Consider the following 22,176-nt stretch of genomic DNA (forward strand, 5'->3'; position numbering starts at 1 on the left):
AATATTAACGATTTTCAAGACTCAAACTCATCACCAGACTCAAAGAAATCGTCAAAAAAAAAACATCAGAAATCAGTAACATTAGTTCACTCAAACCCGACATGCGTGTGGACTAACAGAAAGAATAAGCCTCGACTTCCGATTGGATCAAAATGTGGTTGAGCCGCAAGGGTTCATAGAGACACATAGAAAATACTAATATTAGACCAAATCCAACCAATACAGGACAAAACGCGAATTAATCTTGAACTCTAACATGCATAGATATTGCGGCATTCTCTCAGACATTCTATCAAATGGTTAGTATGTGATTTAACCAACATGTTCCAGAGCGAGATTTATTGCAACCTTCGAGCCACAGATGATGCATACAAGCTTAAATAGATGTGTTTCATACTGGAGCTGTCTTATTTTACAACGATTCACTTAAAAATCCCATACTCAAGTTTGGTGTTCCTACATGTTTCACGCTTCGTTCGAGCAAAAGTCGAGCAGTTGGCATGTGTTCATGAACTTGAGTTCTGGGTTCAAACCGGAAAGCATTCCTCAATGTAAGCACGATGCATTAGCCTCAAAACATCACTAATCACCCTAAACTCGCTTCGTTTTGTCGAGATTTTGGTCAAAAAGTTCTAATGGTCAAGTGAGTTCCAACGGGAGGGGTACTCCTACCTGGCTTAATGGGAAAGGATCGCAGTGGACGACACTAGTCCCCAACTATTTCAGTCTGCAGTAACTAGACGAACATACTTGCTGTCAATAGCAAACCTTGACGCTCGCTGCTGCTCACGCTCGAGCGAGCAGAGCAGGGCTCGCTGCTCTGCTGGCTCAAGCAGAGAAGCAAGCGAGTAGACACTCGCTGCTCTGCTCGCTCAAGCGTGAGCAGCGACGAGCGAGCTGCTCATCTGGGCAAGCCTGCTGGTCCAGATCTCGAGCGAGCAGACGAGCCGCTGCCGCAGATTTGGCAAGCAACGCTGCCTCGCAAATTTGGGCAAGCGCTGGCTCGAGCGAGCCCTCACGCTTGAGCTTCGACCAGCCATCGCCTAGATCTGCGAGGGGTGGCTCTCGCCAAAGCCCTCGTCAATCGGTGAAGGAGGAGCAGTGAGTAGGTTTACACAGTGAAGGAGCAGCGAGCTGTCGCCGGAGAGGACGACGGTGGAGAAGCCGGATGGTCTTGAGACGAGGCGGCTGTCGGCGCGGAGAGGACGACGGTGGAGAAGCCGGATGGTCTTGAGACAGAGAAGACGGCGCTGGTGAGTGGGAGCCACGCGAGGTGGAGACACTCGTAGGTGGAGACCCGCAGTGGAGACGCTCGCGGCGATCGTCGGCGCCGGAGAGGACGACGGTGGAGAAGCCGGATGGTCTCGAGACAGAGGCGACTGTTGGCGCTGGAGAATGGGAGGCGCCGGAGAAGACGACGGTGGAGACGCTCGCAAGAGGAGAGGCGGTGTTCAAAGGGCTGAGCAAGAAATAGAAAAAGAAACACGATTTTGTTCCTTTTTTGTTCTTCAAATATGTTTCAGAAATAAGAAACCTAAATTTGTTATTTCTTATTTCTGTTCCCTTTTTGTTTCTGGGGAACAAAAAAAAAAAAAGGAACAAACACACCCAAACGCGTTTCTATTCCTTTTTGTTCCCAGGAACAAAAAAATAGAAAAAGTGTTCAAAAACAGAAAAAAGAAATGCAAACAAACAAGCCCTTACTCTCTCTACTCTAGATGGCCCAGCTTGTCAAATATGATCACCATTAGGTAGAATGTCTTACCTGCCAATTCATTATACTTTTGTGGAAATTTGATTGCTGATGAAGATTGTTGACACCTAAATTTTGATTAGGTTACTAATTAGGCCTTAATTTATTTTAATTTTCCTTTTTCAGATAAAAATAATAAATAACAAAAACAACAAAAAAATTCAATAAAACCAAAAGGAAAACAAAAAATTGGCAGCCCATCGAGGCTAGGCCTTCACGCTCGGCCCCCTCCTTTTTCTCCCCCCCGCATGGGCCCTTATGGCCCAACCTCCTTCTCCTCCAGCCCGGCCCCCCTTTCTGCCCCTTGTCTTCTTCCCCATCTATCTTTTCTTAAATCGGATAAGCAGCACGCGCCGGAGACAAGGACGCGAGCGACGCCGGAATGGAGAAGGAGACGACAACGTACGATGGAATGGACGTGTCTTCAATGCGAGGCGGCCTAGCTAGAGCCACCTTGACGGATGGGACGTCGGTTCGGCCGGCGGAGGCCGTTCGGCGTGCGAAGATCGGCGGTCAAAGCTCCGTCGACCAGCCGCCCCCTCGCCTATAATTAGGCCTCTCCCGACGATGGCAAGAGACACACAAACGGCGAAGGATCGAGGGCTGCAAATCTTCGAACCTCCTACTGAGAGACTTCAGAGGGGGGGTCGAGGACGAGCAGGCCGAGATCCAAGGTCGGCCGGAAGAGGGGCGACCGAAGAAGTGAACCGAAGCAAGATCGACAGCAAGCGAGCTTCGAAAGCTTCCCCCGAGAGATTTCAGGGGAGGCCCGAATGCTCGCAAGCCGAGATCCGAGGTCTTGCAAGAGAGAGAAGGCCAGAACCGAGGAGGGAGAAGGCGCCGTTGACGCTGCCCGCCGCCATCCCCAACGCTGACGACCGCCCGCGCCAACACCACGCTAGATCTGGGAGCTAAGGGGCTGCCGTCGCTACCCCGTTGTCGTCACCACCATCGTTTGCCGCCACCAGGTATTCGCCGACACTCACCATCCGTCCTCTTCGCCTCGAGCCACCGCGAGATCCAGTCCTCGATCGTGCTCTATTCGTCGTTCCTCTCTGCATCTCCACCCGTCACCACCGCCGTGCCGCCACGCCATATCCTCCTACCGCTGGTGTCCTTTGTATCGCCACCATCATCCACGCCGATCCGCCGTCCCAGCCCCTCCGTCAGCGCCGCGTCCAAGCGAAAAAAGGCGGCGGCGTCGCGTTGGGTCAGGCTTGGATCAGAAGCAGGTCGCGGTCGAGTAGGGTTCCACGAACCGAGTTGTGGCTACGAAACCGGGTCGGGTGTGGGTCGCGGTCGGGTAGGTTTTTTAAAAACGAATCGGGTCGGGTCGGTGGGCCGGATTTGGAACTCGGGTGTATGGGATGAGGTTTTTAAGAAAAACAAAAACAAAAAAATCTGGGCCGGGCGTGCAATGCAAGCTCGTCTGCGTTCTGGGCAAACGGCCCAGGTCGGACCCAACCCGAGGATCCGACCCAGGTCGTTAAATATATTATATAATCATTAATATAATATTTTAATAAATAAATAAAATAAAAAACAATTTATTTTCCAGAAAAATCAAAAATATCAAAAATATCCATATTTTCCCAAAAAGCCAAAAAAGTTGGAAAAAAAGTCAAAAATGATTTATATTTTCCAAAAAGACCAAAAAATGCCTTTTATGTCCAAAAAATGAGAAATATGTCCAATTTTTTCCTCCACAAATGCAAAAACTTTGAACTTTAGGATTTAAACAAGATTAGATACCGAAAGGGCATTAGTGATTAACTAGTGTATTCAAATTCCCGATCTTAATTTCTTTAGTTGTGCAGAGCAAATATTTCTCCCGATACTTCACTTGGGTTTCTAATTGACCCACCTCTTAGTGACGACTCCATTTTAAAATTAATTTATAGGTTAAAAATTTAGACCATTAAGTCGTGAATTGGTAGACTTGGGAGAGTCCATGCTAAAAGACCTAGCCGAACCATTAGCCTCCACAAGGCACCCGCCTCGATCGGGCGCTGAAAAAAGAGAGGTCGCGACAAAGGTAGAGAAGTAATAATAGATCATTGATACTTTGATGCGTAATGATGACAACTATTCTTAAGGTATTATTTGATCCCACTATTGTTGTTGTCGGGTTTAGAATAAATATACCTCTAAGATATATACCAAAGCCGTAAAGATCAAAGTTCAATAATTACTCTGTTTTCTCTCTTGGATTTTCACATTGAATGTTTTAAAGTTGCATGTATAGAAAAAAAAAAAAAAAGAGTTATGAAGAATAAGCATTTATGAACAATTATGATTCTTATAAATAATATGTGAATTAGTCTTATTTGCAGATAACTAATCAATATATTTATTTGGAATAGGTACTTTTTTCCCAACCATACTATTCTTCATGTCAAGACAAATTCCCTCTCATAATTACCAATAACCTCATTTTTGGACGAAGAATCGCCTCTTTTCATATACCACAAGTCACATTTGCTTTGATCATGAGTCATGTATTCTCTTAATCAAGAGACACATTTTTTTCTAATAACAAACTATTTCAACAATCCCCACTTAGTTTATTATCTACACTATTTTACATAAATTCATACATACAAAAAGGTATCTATTAAGATTTGAATAGTCAATTATGTAAATAATTCCATTAATGAAATTAGTGGTAGATAAAACTTTGAACCATAATTCCACTTGTTAGTCAAATTATCACACATAATGAATATATACACATTTTGTTAGAAATTTCTTATGCCTAAGCACTTTTATGGTCTTGTGCTCCTCTTGCATTCATGAACATTTAAAAAAGTTCATCCAACTTTTGTTAAAAGCGTCACCACTTCTTTTGTTCAAGTGAAGTTCCTAAATTTGTTATCTTAGCATTGCCTTGCTAAAACCTTGAACTTCATCAAGAGTGTTTTCTTACGGTCATCCTCCTAACTTTTCGTGGTATTGACCTTGTATTCCCAGTACTCAATCACCATCAAATTACAATATCTTGTTGTTACCCATGTAGCTTTAATAGTTTCGTTAGAAATTATAAAATTGGGTTTCCACTATGCTTGACTACTATTAATCATTTGGCAGTACTATTAATTAAACCTCTCAAGAGTCCCTTAGTAAATGGATCAGTCAAGTTATCATTTGTTCGAACATAAATTACTAAAATAACTCCATTAGTAATTAATTATTGAACATACTCATATCACAAACGAATATGTCTAGATTTTCCATTGTATATTTTATCGTATGTCCTAGACATAATTGCCTCACTATCATAATGTAAAGATATGGCTACCATTAGTTGTGGTCACAACTCTATAAAGCCATAGTCCTTCATTGAATGAGTCACCTTGATGCCTAATGGGCTGTATCATAGGGAAACTCAAAAAACTCATTCAAATGTCAACTTGTTATCAATTATACTAGTTGGAACTAACATTTAAATATCCTTCTAGTATTGTTGGTTGTCTTCCATAGAATAGACCATATTATTTTCTTTAAGTGACCAAGAATTCTACTTATAGCCTTTCAATGCACAATATTAGGATCACTCATAAATTTGGACAATTTACACACAACAAAAGCTATATTCGGTCTAATGCAATGCATAGCGTACATCAGACTTCCAATTACACTAGCATATTCTAATTGTCCTAAAGGTTGCCTAGTATTTTTCATCATTTTTATTGCACATCATATGATACATTTCACTCTTTAATTCTCAAATGATGATATCTTTGAATGATTTTCTCCTCACAGTGGCCTTGACTTAAAGTATAACTCCCACTACATTCAATTACTTTGATAACTAAAATGAATCCATTTCTCCCAAATCTTTTATTTTAAATTAAGAAGATGGATACGTTTTAGTTTTATTTATGCCAAGCATATTTGTACCAACAATCAGAATATCATCTACATATAAGCAGATTATAAACTCCACATTCTTTGGTAAATTTCGAGTAAATGCACTTATAAGCATTGTTATGCTTAAATCCACATGAAAATACCATTGAATCAAATTTTATCATGCCATTGCTCTGGTGCTTTCTTTGTCTCTACTCATGTTGCCATTATCAACAAAATGCAACTTATTCACAACTTCTTTCACATAATTAGCCTAACGATCCAAAGAACCTTCCTCAATCCGAATGTGTGTTATTACACTATCCACAATCAAGTTATCAATCATGTAAAGAAGTTTATTTCAATAATCATTCAAAGTTTAAGGCAACTTTGAAATAATTGCAGCAAGAAGAGGCTCATAAACTTCAATCTTAAAGTCTTTGAGTTTGGCAATATATATTTAAAGTTCATCCACTTGCTTAAACATAGATTTTCTATCAATCATGGCAAATTCAAAATATTTCAAAGGAGTAATTCTATTTGTACCTTGTTTTTCAACATTGTAATTTGATCTCCAAACCATTCCAAATGTCACTAGTATTTGTGTCAAATCGAAACATTTGATAAAGATGATTTAATAGAGTTTTGGGAATCCTTCATCGGCACTTCCTTTCATTATCCTTTTCTTAAGATTATCACATCACTTTTATTCATAATTTTCAAAGTAGTATAGCCAACATGAGATAATCTAGTGTGCTACAAGGAAGATGACTCAAATATATAAACAGAAACAAAACTTTCATTGATATTTATCTATCAAGACTGCAATTGATACATCCACTATCTCAATCTCCATGAAAAAATAACATGTTAAGATTGTTGGGGAAATTTGATTTTGCTAGTGAATATAAAGAAGAAGTAATAGATCCTTGACACTTTGATATGATGAAGATCACTATTCTTAAGGTGTTATTTGCCCCTATTATTATTGTTGTCGGGTTTAGAACAAAAATATCTCCAGAATGTATACGGAAGCCGCAAAGAAACTAGTTCAACAATAACTCAATTTTCTCTATTGGAATTTCACATTGAATATGTTAAAATTGCGTGTGGAAAGAGAAGAAAAGAGAGTTTTGAAGAAAATATATTTATGAACAGTTGTGGTTATAATAAATAATATGTGAATTGATCTCTATTCGCAAACAACTAATCAACACATCTCTTGGATATAGCTACCTTATCTCCAATCATCACCTCTCTTCATGTTAAGAATTACTTTTCTCATAACTATCGATAACCTCCTTTTTAGACGAAGAGTCACCTCTTTTCATACTCAAGAATTACGTCTTCTTTGATCAAGAGTCACGTATTCTGTTATGATAACAAGATATTTCAATGGATACTGCATTCATATATGATAAATTAATCAAGTAGCGTACAACTTCTCGCCAATGCCCAACTATGAGACCTGTGCATAAGACAACACAATAAATAAGACAAGGGAGAAGTTGGCAAGCATAATTAAGCTCCGGCAAGATTTGATGGCAAACAATTTAAAATGGTACGCATGCTCGCTTTGTTCCTTTCTTTAATTTTGCGGGAAGAAAAATGGAAGCATTATTTGTTCAGAAATTTGGCTAAGTTTCTACATTGATTTGTTTGTCACTGTTGAAAGGTAGGGTTCTTTTTTTTTTTCCCCTCATGTCCAGATAGCAAAAAGTTAGGAGTCATGACTACTACTGATGTTCTTGTAAGGATATTTGCATGGCTTTTTTATAAAGTGTTTCCATAGGAGACAGAAAGGAGCGAGATGCTTCATAAATGGAATTTTCGGTTTCTCCATGAACCCGATTTCCACAGAATATAAGAGCTTTGCAACTAGGCTTGAAGAAACAAATGTAATAAGCATGCTTACAAGGAGTTGACGTACCTCTAATAGTTGAAGCTCATCACAAGCTTGCCTCAGAGAATCCGGCACGATCCCTGAAGTTTCAGGAACTGGGACCGGCATGATTGTGGTGCGCTTGGAAAAGGTAAGAAATCCTTGCAACTACAGATGACACAACTCTACAGGCCACAAGGCAAGAAGTTAACTGAAGGGATGTAACACATTGAATATCTGCAATGAGAATAACAAAATAGAAGCGATGCAGCCTCTTTCAAGGATGCATTTGAAAAACAACCAGCGCTAACAGGTATGGAGCTCAATACCTTATCATCTTCTAATGCAGCATAAGCGACACTTCAAGCATGATCCAGTCAGTAATGCTGAAGCTTTTGACCGGTGCAACCGAGGAAGGCCAGAAGGTTGCCAGGAATGGCGGGCAGATATTGCAAGCAGTATACAGATGCATTGCTCCATAACTGTCCTTTGGAGTTTGAAGGATCGAATTTGTTAGGGTTGCTGTCACATGAAACACCGCATGAGTTAGGATTAGCAGAAATATTAGGAGGAGGAAAAAAAAGAGTTCATGAGTTAAAGGGTATGTGACTTGCAGTTCATGGTCCTTATTTTTGCCCTTATCGGGGCGATATGAATTGCTTTGCGGTGCAAATTCTGCAAATATTCAGATCGTTAGTCTTGGATCGTACATCTGACCGGCGATATTAGTCCTGGTAAGCTTCTCAATGACTTGAGCTCTTTCTTATGTTATGGATAGGTTTGAGGGGGAAGGCAACTTGAATGCGCCAGTGGTGATTGGAGTTAGCATTGCGGGTGTCGATGGTTCGGGTTCCCACCGTTACCCAACTTGACCCAAATACGTGGATATATGTTTATTGTGACCCAACCCGAGACTCGATTTGAATAGGGGGAAAATTATCCAAAAAGTCCTAAACCTATTGCACTTTTGCCAATTCAATCATAAACCTTTTTAATTTTGCCAATTTAATCTTAAACATTTTCACTTCTTATCAATTCAGTCCATCCGACCAATTTTGGCCGGAAAATGTTGATGTGGATGCCAACGGTGCCATATAGGATTACCAGCGCTGATGTGGATAATTTTTAATAATATTTTAATATTTTTTTGAATTTTTAATTTTTTTTGTATTTGCATGTACAGCCTCAAAATAATTCCGCCTAATTAAATTTAAGTCCATCCAAAAATATCATTTATTCCAACTTCCTGGGTTGCATGTGCTACACAGCGTCGTTTCTCAAGCCCCATTGCCCCAGCACATAGGGCCACCCCTCTCTAGCTTCGTCATGTAGTTCCTCACCTCCGTTCGGATGATCGCCCACATCGCCGTCGTGAACTCAGGCCCAAACCATGTCGTCGATGCCACTGTCACTGCCGCCATCGCCGCTGTCATCATCTTCGTCCCTCCATCTCTTTTGCTCGAGTCCTCCCGCCTCGCCCCCTCCATCTCTTCTACTCAAGTCCTCCTGCCTCGCCCCCGACTTGCTCGACTCACCGCGGGGAATCGACGGCATCAGCAGGGTGGAAGGAACGTCGTCATCTTCCCGATTGTCCACACCCTCACCAAATCTGGTTTGGGCAAGGGCGAGCCACAGGGCCTCGCCCATGGCAGCTTTGGCTTTTTTCTTTCCTTTTCCAGTGGCTGGCTGTGGCTAGCCGGTGGCTGGCACTGAAAAGGAAAAGAAAAAAAGGAAAAAATATTAATAATTCAAAAAAATATTAAAATATTATTAAAAATTGTCCACGCGCGCCGATGGTCCTACGTGGCACCGCCGACATCCACATCAGCATTTTCTCATCAAAATTGGTCGGATGGACTGAATCGGCAAGAAATGAAAAAATTTATAACTAAATTGGTAAAGTTAAAAGGTTTAGAACTGAATTGGCAAAAGTGCGATAAATTTATGACATTTTGGACAATTTTCCCTTTGAATAGGACCTGAACCAAAAACACGATTTAGATATTGTATTAAAAAACTGAAGGTAAAAGAGTCATTTTCTTTACAATAAGGTTGAGAGAGACTAGGTAAAAGCAAGTCATTTTCTACACGTATTTTTGCAAATTCTCGTTGTGTCCTGATTACTTTAGGTTGAGCACATGCATTGTCATTGGTACATGAAATTGACATTTCAAGGTTAGGTATGTTAAGAATATGATCTACAAAATTGATATACTGAGTGATAGAGTAGCTTACAAGTGTGCAACTAAATAAGTGGATTGTGATAAGTAACTATAATATCATCTCACTTTATATATAGATTCTATAAATCAATTATAGTATACTTAGCACGCAAAACATGACTCCATTTAAAATATGTGATTGCAAGTACAAATTATGAGCTTGCTTAATCAGCCACCAGCATAATCTTTTCACAAGCATAGAGAACGTTTTCATGAATACATTCTAGCGATGAGTAAAAGCATCCAGAAGCCTTTCTATCATGCACCAGCACTCAAACATACAGCGACAAACAATGCTTCCATTAGAAACCACACTTAAGGAAAGAAATGGGCCGAGGCATCAATTCAAACGGAGGCTGGCCCGCCAACTCGTCGGGCATCGAGCATCTTGTCGTACTCCTCAGGGGACTTGAAGAGCTCGGAGAAGTTGCCCTTGCTGAACCCTCCACACACGCCCTGTCCACCAGAGTCCCTAGCTCCTCTCACTACTCGATCTGCTTGTCCGTCAACACATCCCCAGCCCGGCCCTTCAAGTTCCGGTAATACGTTGGCTGCGGTGGCGGCATGAACTCAAACCCACCGAGGCTGCTCCGGTTCCTCGTCTCCCCTTAGCGTCCTGAAGATGTCATCGTTAATCAGCGCCAACTGGTGCACTCCTGGGCCGTCGTGCTCCAGGTATGTCTGGATTTGGGTCTTCCTCTTCGTACCAAACACTGGCTCGTTCAATGGCAGGGACCGTCTTGTCATTGTTCACCAGCACGACCAAGTTGAGCCCGCTCTCATTGGTCCCGACGTCCTCCTCGGTGAATTCAGCGAACTCATGGAAGCCTGTGAACCGCTTCACATATGAGATCGCCGGGCCAAGCTTGGGGACATTCCCAGGGGTGTGTTTGAGCGTTTGGATTCCGAAGTCTAGAGGGAAGGAGGAGACCTCGTCCGTCAAATCGAACCGAGGCAGGAACCAAGAGTTGGGAGAGGAGTTGTCACGATCGGAGGCCATGGTTTTGTAGCTGACGTGGCAGAGGACGACGTGCCTGTAGAGGTGGACCTCAGCGATGATGGCAGCACCATCGAGGATGACTGGTGGGGAGACTGGCCTGCTGCCATGGGTGACACCGTGACGCTAATGTGGAAGGCGGCATCAGTGTCCTCGAATTCAATAGCAATGGCCTGGACAGCAAGGCCGTGCTTGGCGGCAAAGGTGACACAGGCGGAGTAGGAGAATGAGGGGAGGGAGGCCATGGAGGAGGGGCCGAGGCCGTTGGCGGTGGCAACGAAGGGGGAATAAGGAGCGGTGAAGAGGAAGCAGAGGTCACTGGAGTGGCAGAGATAGGAGGCATGGGTGGCATTGCCAGCGCAGAGGTCGGACTTGGCAATGACAGGCATGCCGAGGCCCCAGGAGAAGCAACAGGAGGTGTTGGTGGCATCGGTGCACCAGAACTCAATGTGGTGGAAGCGTCGGATAGGGAGACAAAGTTGGAGAAGCCGACAAGCTTGAAGTCACCGGAGCCAGTAGTAACGTCGTCGTTTTGCTTGCCCATGGTTTTACGGAAGCAAGGGGTTGGTGGCTTTGGTTTGTAAATGGTGTCCGTGACTGTGAGGGAGAGAGGTGGGACTGAATATATTGTGGGGAGTGAGAGGAGATCGGGGAAGAGAAGGTTCAGCCTTTCTTTAGGTAAATGAAGCAATTTCTGTACAATCACGTTTTCAATATTTAATATGATTCTCTGTGCACTTCATGGAGCTTGTTCCACAGCTACTTAAAAACACAAGCAAGCCAAAACAAAAGATGAACGAGAAAATGTGCTATTCACATCATCCAGATAATATACAACCTTACTACTGTATCAAATATTTCTCCTCATCGACGCCTCTCCTCATCGACGCCACAACTGCGGTTTCTTTTTGCACTCATTTTAAGAGAGGATCTTCCTCATCAGTGACCTTTTCAAGCGCCATAATGTGTTTCTGGAATGATGATGCAGCCTGCTCTCTCTCCTCTAGTTGCCCCATTTTGTCAAATGTGATCGCCATTAGGTAAAATGCTTCAGCTGCCAATTCATGATACTGCATCCAATGATACAATAAATTAATCGAGTAGGCAATTTCTCACCAGTGCCCACAAGAGCATATGCGGTGCCTATTCAATTGTGACACCAGTGCATAAGACAATAAAGTTAAATATACACAGCACATGAAGAGAAGAAGGGAGAAGACTGGCAAGCTTACTAAGATCCGAGAAGATTTTATGCCAGACAATTTAAAATGGTACAGGTACTCGCTCTGTTCTTTTTGTAACGTTGCAGGAAGGAAAACGTGAGCATTATTTTATTCAGAAATTTGGCTAAATTCATACGTTAAATTGCTTGTCACTGTTGAAAGGTAGGATTCTTTTTCTTTTTCCTTTTTATGTCCAGATAGCAAAAAGTTAAAAGAGTCATGACCATTCCTGAAGTTCTTGTAAGGATATTTGCATGGCTTTATTATAGGGGTTTCCATATGAGACAAAGGGGCAAGATGCCTCATATATGGAATTTTCATGACCCTAATTTCCATAGAATATAAGAGCTCTGCGGCTAGGCTTGAAGAAACTAATGTAATAAGCACGCTTCCGAGGAGTAGACGTACCTCTAATATTTGAAGCTCATCACAAGCTTGCCTTAGAGAATCCAGCACGACCCCCGAAGTTTCAGGAACTGCGACCAGGATTAAAATAAAAGTTAAGGGCCACATAATTGTGGTGTGCTCGGCAACGGTAATAAATCCCTGCGACTACAGATAACAACACTCGCCAGGCCACACAGCAAGAAGTTAACTAAAGGGATGTATCATATTAAATATTTGTAATGAGAGGAACAAATAGTACCAATGCACCCTCTTTCAAGGATGCATTCAAAAAACAGCCAGCGCTAATAGATATGGAGCTCAATGTTGTCAATGTGCTCAATGCCTTATCATCTTCTAATGCAGCATAAGCGACACATTAACAAGGCATAGCACAAAGAACTACAAAGGTATCATTAGCAATTAGAACAGTAAATACCTGAAAAACTAGCATCAGACAGATGGCATTTTGCTTCTGCAATGTGTGCACGAGCTCGAAGCTCCAAACCTCCATGACCAAGAATCATAGGAAGGGCAGAGTGTATGAGGGTTAAGGCTCTTTTTGCATGGATTGATCCGAGAGACAGCCAGAGCTCAGCCAGGGTTAGAGTAGCTGAAGCTTTTAGAAGATCTAGATTGAAAGACTCGCAAAACGAGAGGCTGGCCAATGCATATGGAATTCCTAAAACAGCATTGCCTGATTTCTGATAAGAGAGAGAGTTAAATGTCAATAAACAAAAGAGGACATCAAAAGGAATAGTGGCATTCTTTCCATTCAGCAGCACACACTGGTTTCTAAAACATAGACTGACATAAAATTTCTACTTTTGGGCCGACATTGACATGAAATTATTTAAAAAGGAAATCTAAAGCTCGCTCGCTCTATAAAGCAAGCTGGAATTGCTATTTACTGCTGTACCTTGTGTATTTCAGCAAGCAAGAGGAGGGTACTGGCATCTTGCACTCGCAGATTAAATTTATAACACATGCAGAAGAGTGCGTGCGCAACAGCTGCAGCCTGCAAAGACAAGTACATTAAAACAATTTATCAAGATGAAAAACATAAAACATCCATCTTTTATTCCATTTCCAGAGTTAAAACTAACGGCAACACCATGAAAACATTAGTACTACATCTAGAGTATGAAAAGACTTTTGGCAGATAACGAAGGAAACCAAATGGCAAAAGTGGACTGGCAAATGTCATGGCTCCTTCTCTGTTAATTTATATCCAACTCATAGATGCTCAATGAAAATGGTGAGGTAGGTAAACTGTGTCCATATGTATTCACGTAACGCCCTATATAAATATCACTCAGTGGAAATAAGAAGTTTAAATATGTCGAGACCTCACTGAACTGCTTGGCAGCAAGCAAAGTACGGGCATGACGAAAACTAGCTTCTGCCTTCAAATCCATGTCAACACCTGTGACGGGCGATGAAAGGACTGCAAGCTCATCACATATTTGTTGGGCCAACTTCGAGTGTCCACTGCATCATGAGTAATTTGATAATGTCAATTTTTAACAACTAGAGGTTGAGTTAGGTTTCAAAAGCACACATACCGATGTAAAGCGCGCTCGTGAAGTAGCTGCAGTTTCAATACCATAATTTGTGATTTTGAAACTGATATAAATTTCTCCTCCACGGTCTTAAGAGCAGCAAAAGCAGCTAAAAGATAATAAAAAAAAAATCATTAAGGACGGTGACATGAAGAGTCTATACAAGCAAACACATAGGATATCTTCCTGTGCATCGATGAGAAGATTAGAAAGGACTAAACTGTAGATAAAAATTTCAGGACAGGGGAAAATTTTACAGAAACAGAAAGGATTTGACAAGAACAGCAATTTTGCTGAAAAGAAACATGGAATCAAAGTCAAATTTTCTCCAATCTTCACTCTCCATATTATGAAGATCTTGCATGTAAAAGAGCAAATAGAAAATAAAGGTAAAAAGTACAGTTAGCATTTAAATGTAAAACTTCACCAAATTGCAAAACCTTATCTAACTAAAATCTAATCAAGCCCTCTAGTTGGCACCACATCAATAATCAGAAAGCAACCACTACCCTAAACATAAAGAAAATTCAAATCTAGAAGAAAAGGATGGAGAAGCTAACAGATCAAGAAGTATTCATGGCCTGGCAACAAAATTCCTATGAACTCTCATAGAGCCTACCAACTTCCTGTTTAAGACCTTCAGAAAGAAACAGGCAAATAGCAGAGTCCCTCAAAGAAAATTATCTGAGAAAAAGGACAGAATCCTATAGTGGCTCTAGATCTTTTAACCCAACCTTTATATCCTTTGTATGCTGCTAAATACTGAATAAGCTTTCCATAAGCCACTGCTGCATCAACTGAACTGCAAACATGAATAGTGTAGCAACCTTAGGTCAAATAAGCGTGGATATTAAGAAAAGGCCTATAGAAGAGTGACACATAAGGACATATATGTATCAGAGATGTAAAACTTACCTGGCACAATCTGCAAAGCAAGTCGCATAAACCAAAGCATTCATTCGAGCAAGTGGTGCACTGCAGGCATTACAAAGGTGAGGCATCTAAATTAGAAATAGAATGCCCGACGAAAATTCCTTTTTAATAATTCAATGAACATGACATTTGTATCAATGATAAAATTAACTAAAAATTCAATCGATCAATGAAGAGTTGACTAGAAGATAAGATGCATGTGCAGCCTATGCAGTTTAACACACTCTTCCCAAAAGTAGAACTAATCAGATTTCAAGCAAGTTTTGATGCAAGAGAAGTTTCTACTGTTGCATGAGTTCACAGACGATAAACTACTGTAAACAACCAATATCTTTAACAGTGTAAAGCTTTCAGTTAAAAGAACTTCTCTCCTTTCTTCATTAAGTCACACAGACAGCAACGATAATATTTCATCATCAAGCATAAAATTATCTACCATATTTCACTAACAGAGAAGCAAAGTCCTTGTTCTAAACTATATCTCCAACAGAAAAATCTAATGTCTAGTAAAAATTTTCAATGACAGATTTAAAAAGTTCCTCATTAAAATACAACCGATAGGGAATTCCACAGAAACCTCTGCAATATGTCTAGGCAATTGCGGATGCAATGATCTCATTGCAGAGAGGACTCAATATGCTTAAATAATTGCTTAAATTGATTAAAGACAAAATTGGGCTGGGCCCTCATTGTATGCTTTATACATTAATAACAGCATGACTCAAAGACTGAGTTATGCAAACATGATACAACAAAACAAAATCTAACAAAAACACAGATTTAGAACCCATATAATCTGGAATATCCATTTAAATACGAACCAAGATGGATGAATGCCTACTCAATGCCCTCTTTATCCTTGAGAAAAAAAAATGGCACCAGACATTTGCACCACTCAGTATATGCTTGACATAGAGGGAGAAAACCTCCTAAGCAATCATGAAAATAGAAAAACCTAGACATACTTTATAACTTGACAATGGACAAATCAATTCAAACATTTAATTAGTGCTTCCTGAGGTAAAGCTCACAAAATGTGCTATTAAGAATTAGATCACAAGAGAGAGATACTCAAATGATTACATCTGCACATGATTGGCTTAACGCAATAGTACTAAGATGCTCTATTTCATAGCTCAAAAAGAGAAAAGCTAATAAATAAGGACATTCTATTAACCATAAACATCGGATTTACCAAATATAATCAACAGGCTCAACCATACACAGTTCTTTAAACCATTTGTTCCGGCAACTTAACCTCTGAACGAAATATTACCTGCCATACATTTCCCATGCTGTGGCACGGAGCAAATATGAAGCACCAACCAGTTGGGACACAGATCCAGGAATAGAATTAGGTTGAGAAAAGAAACTGGAAGCGTTAGATCTATTCCCAGGTTCAGTTTCTTCAAAAATTACTGATGAACCTCTTTGTCTGTGTAAATTCTTAAGCCAAGTAGTGCTCAATGAACCGTCAGTTATCATCATGGAACTTTCAATGTCAAAGTCACTAATCAAATTAGAACTTAATCTCAGTTCCTGCAATAAGAATTGGAGGAAGCAGGAAGCAGAATTAAGCAAATTACAAGGTAAACAAAAGCTTGTGATTCATGAACAGGTAATAGTAACACATATTCTAAACTAAAAGACATTACCTTGCAAACATTAATTGGGCTTGTTATAAGCTTCATGGAAGCTTTGGGACCAAAGGATAGCACAGGTCTTTGTACATGCTGCACATTGAACCAGAAAGCAACAGGGTTACAACATATGTCAAACCCTCTCAAAAATCCACGCGCCCCCCCCCGCACGGGGAGGCGGGGGGTGGCAGGCACACAAGAAATCCACTGAAGAACTGACTGATGAAAACTTCAGTTAGTAAAAAAACAGTATCATTAACTCAAACACCCCATCAGACATTTTACATAGTTCAGCAATCATTGCCCTTTCTCCTTAAAAGAGAGGATATGCATACAACAATACAAGAAATGAATTTTTATCTCACCATTAAATGAAATTTAGCCATTGCAAGATGATTGGAAGCCACCAGTCGTTTTAACTTCAAGCTTTCAGCTCTCTTTAGAGATTCTTTCAAAAGTACAAAGAGCTGCTGGTGGATTGATAATGACGTTCCCATGTTGGCAACAGGCGAATATGATGATCCAAGCAATCCACTAGCATTTGATATACCGATCTCAGACAGCAAGTTACATATAGCTGCCAGAGTGTAGGCAAGACAGGTATCATTACTGTGCTGCACAAGGTAAAGAAATTTAACCTCAGTGAGGATGTGACATTTGCAAATTCAAAATGTGTCTTTGTGCTAAAGACCCACATGGTTTCTTTTAGGCTAGCCCATGAACAAACTTAGAGCAAAACAACAGTTACCATAAAAAACACCGCTACTATTTCTTCCAGCAAACAAATATATAATTCAGTCCGAAAACCAAGAAGGCTATTGTTTTTCCAGCTTATATCTAAATTATAGACCCAAAATTTCCCAGTTTAGTTCTTTTGCAGTGCCCCTTAGGCATTGTGTGAGAAAAGGAAAGAAGAATTTCCTAAATGATGGTCAAATGTGCATTAGATGTAGCATATTGTTATTTTATAGTAGCAATGGCAATAATTAATCTCAGACCCTTAACAGTCGATGAATTATGTTTTCTGACAGTATACTTGTCAAAGTGGAAAATGAACCAAGGTTCGGAGTCAAATAGGATGCAGTCCTCTCATCTTAAGATACATGAACTTAAATTTTTACATAAGGTAATCTCCTCAAGCTGAAAATAATAGACCGGGAGGTCAATTGATGATTGGTCAATCTATGCATTCTCCTCACCCCCCATTATGACAAATCACACCCAGGCTCAGCTTCTTAAAAAAATGTGAAGCTTTTGAAATCGTTCTCTTAAAGCTCCATCATGGACAGTACTGACTAATCTCCAATGCAGGCAAAAATTGGTGCCAAATTTTGCCTAAATAAGTCTCTAATAGGCCTACTTTTGAAAGAAAGTAGCCTTACTGATCTCTAATCTTAAACAGTTGACAAGTTTTCCTTCCAAGTTATTTCACAGTTAATCCACAATATAAGTCCAAATATTCAGAAATCCCATGAATACTATATCATCACAAGACAAACTTACAAGGGATTGTTTGGGTCAATCTATCTTGCAACATGCTCATGACACATCTATAACTAATTTTCCCAAAGGGATATCTGGCTACACTGATACACATCTGATTCATTCTTAATGAAGAATATATTCAAGTACTTGCCACTAGGTAGTCACGTCAAATTTTGAATCCATATTGAAAGTGAAAGTGCTGTTCAGATGATAAGATCAGTCAACAAGCAACTATTCCTATTTATATAACAGCAAAGAGAAACTTCAAGCAGAAAAGAACATGAAATGAATGGCAAATTTGTATTGAGGGATGAGATTATGGATTACCTGTTGGGAGACACGAACTGCTTCAGTCAAAGCCTAAACACCAAAAAGAGAAAAAAAAAATTCTTCTTATTAAAGCATGAAAAAGGATGCTGAACCTGATTGAATCTGACTCGAGGAAAACGGGGAAACAGAGTCGGTTGCTGTTTTTCATGGATCATATTAATCAGACTGCTCTCCAGTTCTTACCTCCACAGCTTGCTTAGGATGACCAAAGTGAAAATGCAACATCCCTGAACATAATAAAGCAATCTCATATCTTCCAGAATTATTGAAGCCAGATGAGGGAGGAATACCATCAAATCCTTCTATCCCTGCACTTTTATGTCGACAACATTTAAATTAGCATATTGTCAGAGATCATTTACTACCAAATTGTCAGGAGAAGCTTCAGGATAGATACACGGGAATCCAAAGTTTGACAGAATAATAACTTAAGATACTCAAAATTCCAAATGGGATGCTAGCTCACAATTATGACAATCCATAAGTCCTGAATCTGAAGTGATCGATTCACTTTGTATCAATCACTTCAGGAAGCAATTTTCAGGAGTGCTCGAAAATACAACTGGACATCAAATTATTGTTTCAAAGCCTGAGTTTATACTAAATTAGTTGCCTTTTTAGCTTCTTACTATTCCAAAAATAGAATAAAAATAATCATCGTCATTAAGTCTATTTTTTTATGCGTTCAGCCATGAAGTTTCCAATTACAACTAAAATTTCAGGATGGAGTAACAAATACTTAACAGAGACGAGAAATCTCATGCAGGTTATGCAAGGACTAGACTTCACAACAACTGAAGTACCATAGCATCATCATTTAATACATCAATATTTACCTATAATCAAAATATTTATGCAGATTCTCCAAAGCAGAGGCATAGTCGTCATGGTATAAGCTGTTTAGGTATCGCAAAAAGTGTACCTGAAACCAAAGCCACCACCAAATACTTCAGCTTCCAGCATAGAAGTCAACAACTTTAAAGAAAAGGTCAAAAGGATATAATAAACAACATACAACTCACACGATGCAATTCAGGTGCCAACTTTTGAAGTTGCCCAAGCATGAACTCTAAAGCGTTTAAAGGGAAAGAGCTACCATGCCTGTCATTGAGATAAAATACAAAATCATGTGCACTCTTGTTTAGAAACACAAAAGATAGAAATAAAAATAAAGGAAAAATAGGAAAGAATTACTTCTCAATTGCATCTGTTTGCTCTAGCAGGTATCCTTGTATTTGCCAATTTGAACGCAGGAAAAAGCCATGATCAACAGCCCCAGATGAACCATCAAGTGTCATTGCATAGGAAATAGCCTCTTTCCCTTTTGTGCTCTGTTTAAACGTTGGTTTGGCTGAGAGTTCAATATCTGTATCTTGAGGTTACCAATAAGCTGTTACTAGCTTGCAACCCTTCTGGGTGGACAGGTCTTCAACTAATAATAAACAGTGGAGCAATAGCACTAGAAAAAAAAATACACCTTTTCTTCCCATAAGGTGACTCCAAACCATGACCTGATCTCATGTAATCTCTATTGGCTTAGGCAAGCAAAAACAAAGCCAAGACTCTGATAAGTGGTGCTTTCAGAAATTTGAAGATTCTAAATTTTTGTTAATAGCAATAATACCATGTAATGACCTTCAAAATGTATTTCCTACCATAGCCTTATTCAAAAGTCTTCAGCATCTTAAGATGCTATGTAAATAATTGAGCACCGATACCAAGGTGCACTACACCCATAATTATCAAGACAGCTGGTACTCTTAGAGGTGCTCTCTCAGAAAGCATTTAACAACTTGCATGCATGAAATGCTTTACAAATTTTATAGTTCTATTGCACTGTCAAAAATGATCTGGTCAAAAATTACTTCTCATTTTGCCATTCTACCCACATTCACAAGCAATTACAAAAGGTTTGCCACCTGAAGCATTCATCATCATTCAGAATACTCTCTTAAATTACATGCAAACATCTGAAATAGTATTGCTGTAAAAGGAAGGAACTATTATTGGAGGATTCTTTTAAGTTAAAGTTACCTTCAACCAAACCAAAGATTGGAGTGGGCACATGAAGGTGAAAAGGAATCCGCTCTCCAGCCTTCTTCTTAGCCTCGATTTCTTCAGTAACTTTCTCAAAAACCAAATTTTCGAGGTCCATATTTTCGTACTCTGATGCTTCCATAAGATTAACACCAGAACCATCTAAGTGGGCCTCATGAGGAGCACGGCTTGATAGGACTTCTTTACAGTATGAAGCAATATTGGTCAAAAGATGGCAAACACCCTGCATATTTAACATTTCTCTTTTCAAATTTACAATAATTACTCAGATGAGATTTTCAGACTGATCTTCTTTTACCCCATGTGAAAAACAATATTTTGGGGATTCACGTGCTTGCAGGTACAAGAAAGTGAGAAAATGAGAATTTAGGAGTTCTAAAGGAGGGAAACAAGAGTACCTCAAAGGAAAGGAGATTAAATGCAAGTATGCAGCGGCGAAGAAATATTCCAAGGTTGCTATTTGGGTCCAATATAATCTGGTCATCTTCAACAATGCCAGCATCTTGGCCAGCAAGGACTCCTGGGTAATATTTCCCATAATGTTAAGACTTAAAATTTAACTCGTGCTCTTGCAGAAAATTGAATCATTAGAACTAGTTCATGAGAGAACAATGCAACATGTCAAGAACCGAACTGTGAAGATAAAAAGATAAAGTAAGAATTTCCTAAGTAACGATTCAGTGTCCACTAAATGAGCCACTTTCAGCAAGATCGACAACCATTTAGACTACTTTAAAATGTTCAAAGTATTTATGATATTTGTAGAATCCATTATTCAAGGATGATATGCTTGTCTTCAATTTAAGCATAAAACAAATTAGGAAAATGAAAAATGCTCAGCAAAGAGTTGAAGGATATTGCCCACAAGACTAGGCAGGATTGGGATTTCTAATTGCCTCTTAGCTTCCCTCTTTTTCTGTGTTCTTAGGCTTCGCTTTAGCATTACTCATGAGCTATCATTACTTAACAAAGTGAAAGATAGGTAAGGAGGTGCAAGACGACAATGAAGCAGCACGTTAACCCCACCCCCCCCGCCCTCGAATGTTCGCAGGAGCTAACTCACCAGGCATCACACTCATTGTGCAAACACAGAGAGAAATGAATAACAATACACAAAAGCGAATTAACTAAACTGACCTCGCATTTCCGTGAAAAGGTTAAATAGATCATCTGGAGAAGACAGAGAGGACAGCCTACTGATTAAGTGGTCAGCTAACCAATCGATGGAAGAGCTTCCGATTTCCCTCGATTGATTTATCAGCTCATGCAACTTTGGCTCCAAAATATCGTCACACGACTGCATCATGGAATCACACATCCAACTGTAAAAACAAGCTCATACAAAGCTCAACAGGAGATAGCCAACTGAGCAACAATCCCTGAGCGCATCGAATTGGAAATGCGGATAAGAAGCTCGACCTAGGAGCTGCTCGAGGAGAGGAGAACGAGTACCTTGGTGAGGGCCAGCAAGAAGAGGCCGAGGCGGTTGTGCTGAGCGAAGGAAGAGAAAGGGAACGGCACGAACAATTGATTCGGAGAAGCGTAGACCTGCAGGAGTATGCAGAGCGACACCTTGTGCGGAGTCACGTCGAACGCGCCCGGCACCTTCAGTATCCCCGCCATCGCCGCCGCTACGCGAGCATCCGCAGGTGCTACGGATCGCTGCCGCGCGACGCCCGCGACGATCGCGGCGATGCCGGCGCGCCTGAGGAGAGAGAAGGAAGAAGTTGGTGAAGGTTTTTCCGGCGAAGGAGCGTCGCCGGATCAGGATTTGCCGACGACGATGTTGGTGATGAAATGGTATTTTAGGGTTTTAGGGGGATTTTCAAAAACAGAGGAACCGGGAAGTTGGCTCAGG

At 40.4% G+C, this 22,176-nt stretch overlaps 1 protein-coding gene and 1 pseudogene across 3 annotated transcripts; both read right to left on the reverse strand.

The window, feature by feature from the left end:
* Nucleotides 1-9,876: 9,876 nt before the first annotated feature.
* On the reverse strand, nucleotides 9,877-11,248 carry LOC104457365 (annotated as a pseudogene).
* A 107-nt stretch (nucleotides 11,249-11,355) lies between these two features.
* Nucleotides 11,356-22,111, reverse strand: LOC104442267 (anaphase-promoting complex subunit 5). 3 transcript variants are annotated; one of them, XM_018876256.2, is made up of 21 exons: nucleotides 21,771-22,111; nucleotides 21,456-21,615; nucleotides 20,717-20,838; nucleotides 20,295-20,541; nucleotides 19,455-19,632; nucleotides 19,283-19,361; nucleotides 19,097-19,182; nucleotides 18,444-18,573; nucleotides 18,258-18,290; nucleotides 16,811-17,059; nucleotides 16,461-16,538; nucleotides 16,082-16,344; nucleotides 14,788-14,847; nucleotides 14,607-14,674; nucleotides 13,876-13,981; nucleotides 13,660-13,801; nucleotides 13,230-13,328; nucleotides 12,750-13,014; nucleotides 12,335-12,402; nucleotides 11,605-11,773; nucleotides 11,356-11,572 (listed from the first exon to the last, which is right to left on the reverse strand). In XM_018876256.2, exons 1-20 carry the CDS (start codon nucleotides 21,939-21,941, stop codon nucleotides 11,618-11,620), a joined length of 2,760 nt encoding a protein of 919 aa, XP_018731801.1. In that variant the 5' UTR covers nucleotides 21,942-22,111; the 3' UTR covers nucleotides 11,356-11,572; nucleotides 11,605-11,617. The 3 variants fall into 3 exon arrangements, with proteins under 3 accessions (XP_018731801.1, XP_010053950.1, XP_010053933.1); XM_010055648.3 differs by having other exon boundaries at nucleotides 11,356-11,773; nucleotides 19,455-19,626; XM_010055631.3 differs by having other exon boundaries at nucleotides 11,356-11,773.
* Nucleotides 22,112-22,176: the final 65 nt, after the last annotated feature.

The sequence above is a fragment of the Eucalyptus grandis genome, chromosome 1 (genome assembly GCF_016545825.1).
Source record: "Eucalyptus grandis isolate ANBG69807.140 chromosome 1, ASM1654582v1, whole genome shotgun sequence".
Classification (NCBI taxonomy): domain Eukaryota; kingdom Viridiplantae; phylum Streptophyta; class Magnoliopsida; order Myrtales; family Myrtaceae; genus Eucalyptus; species Eucalyptus grandis.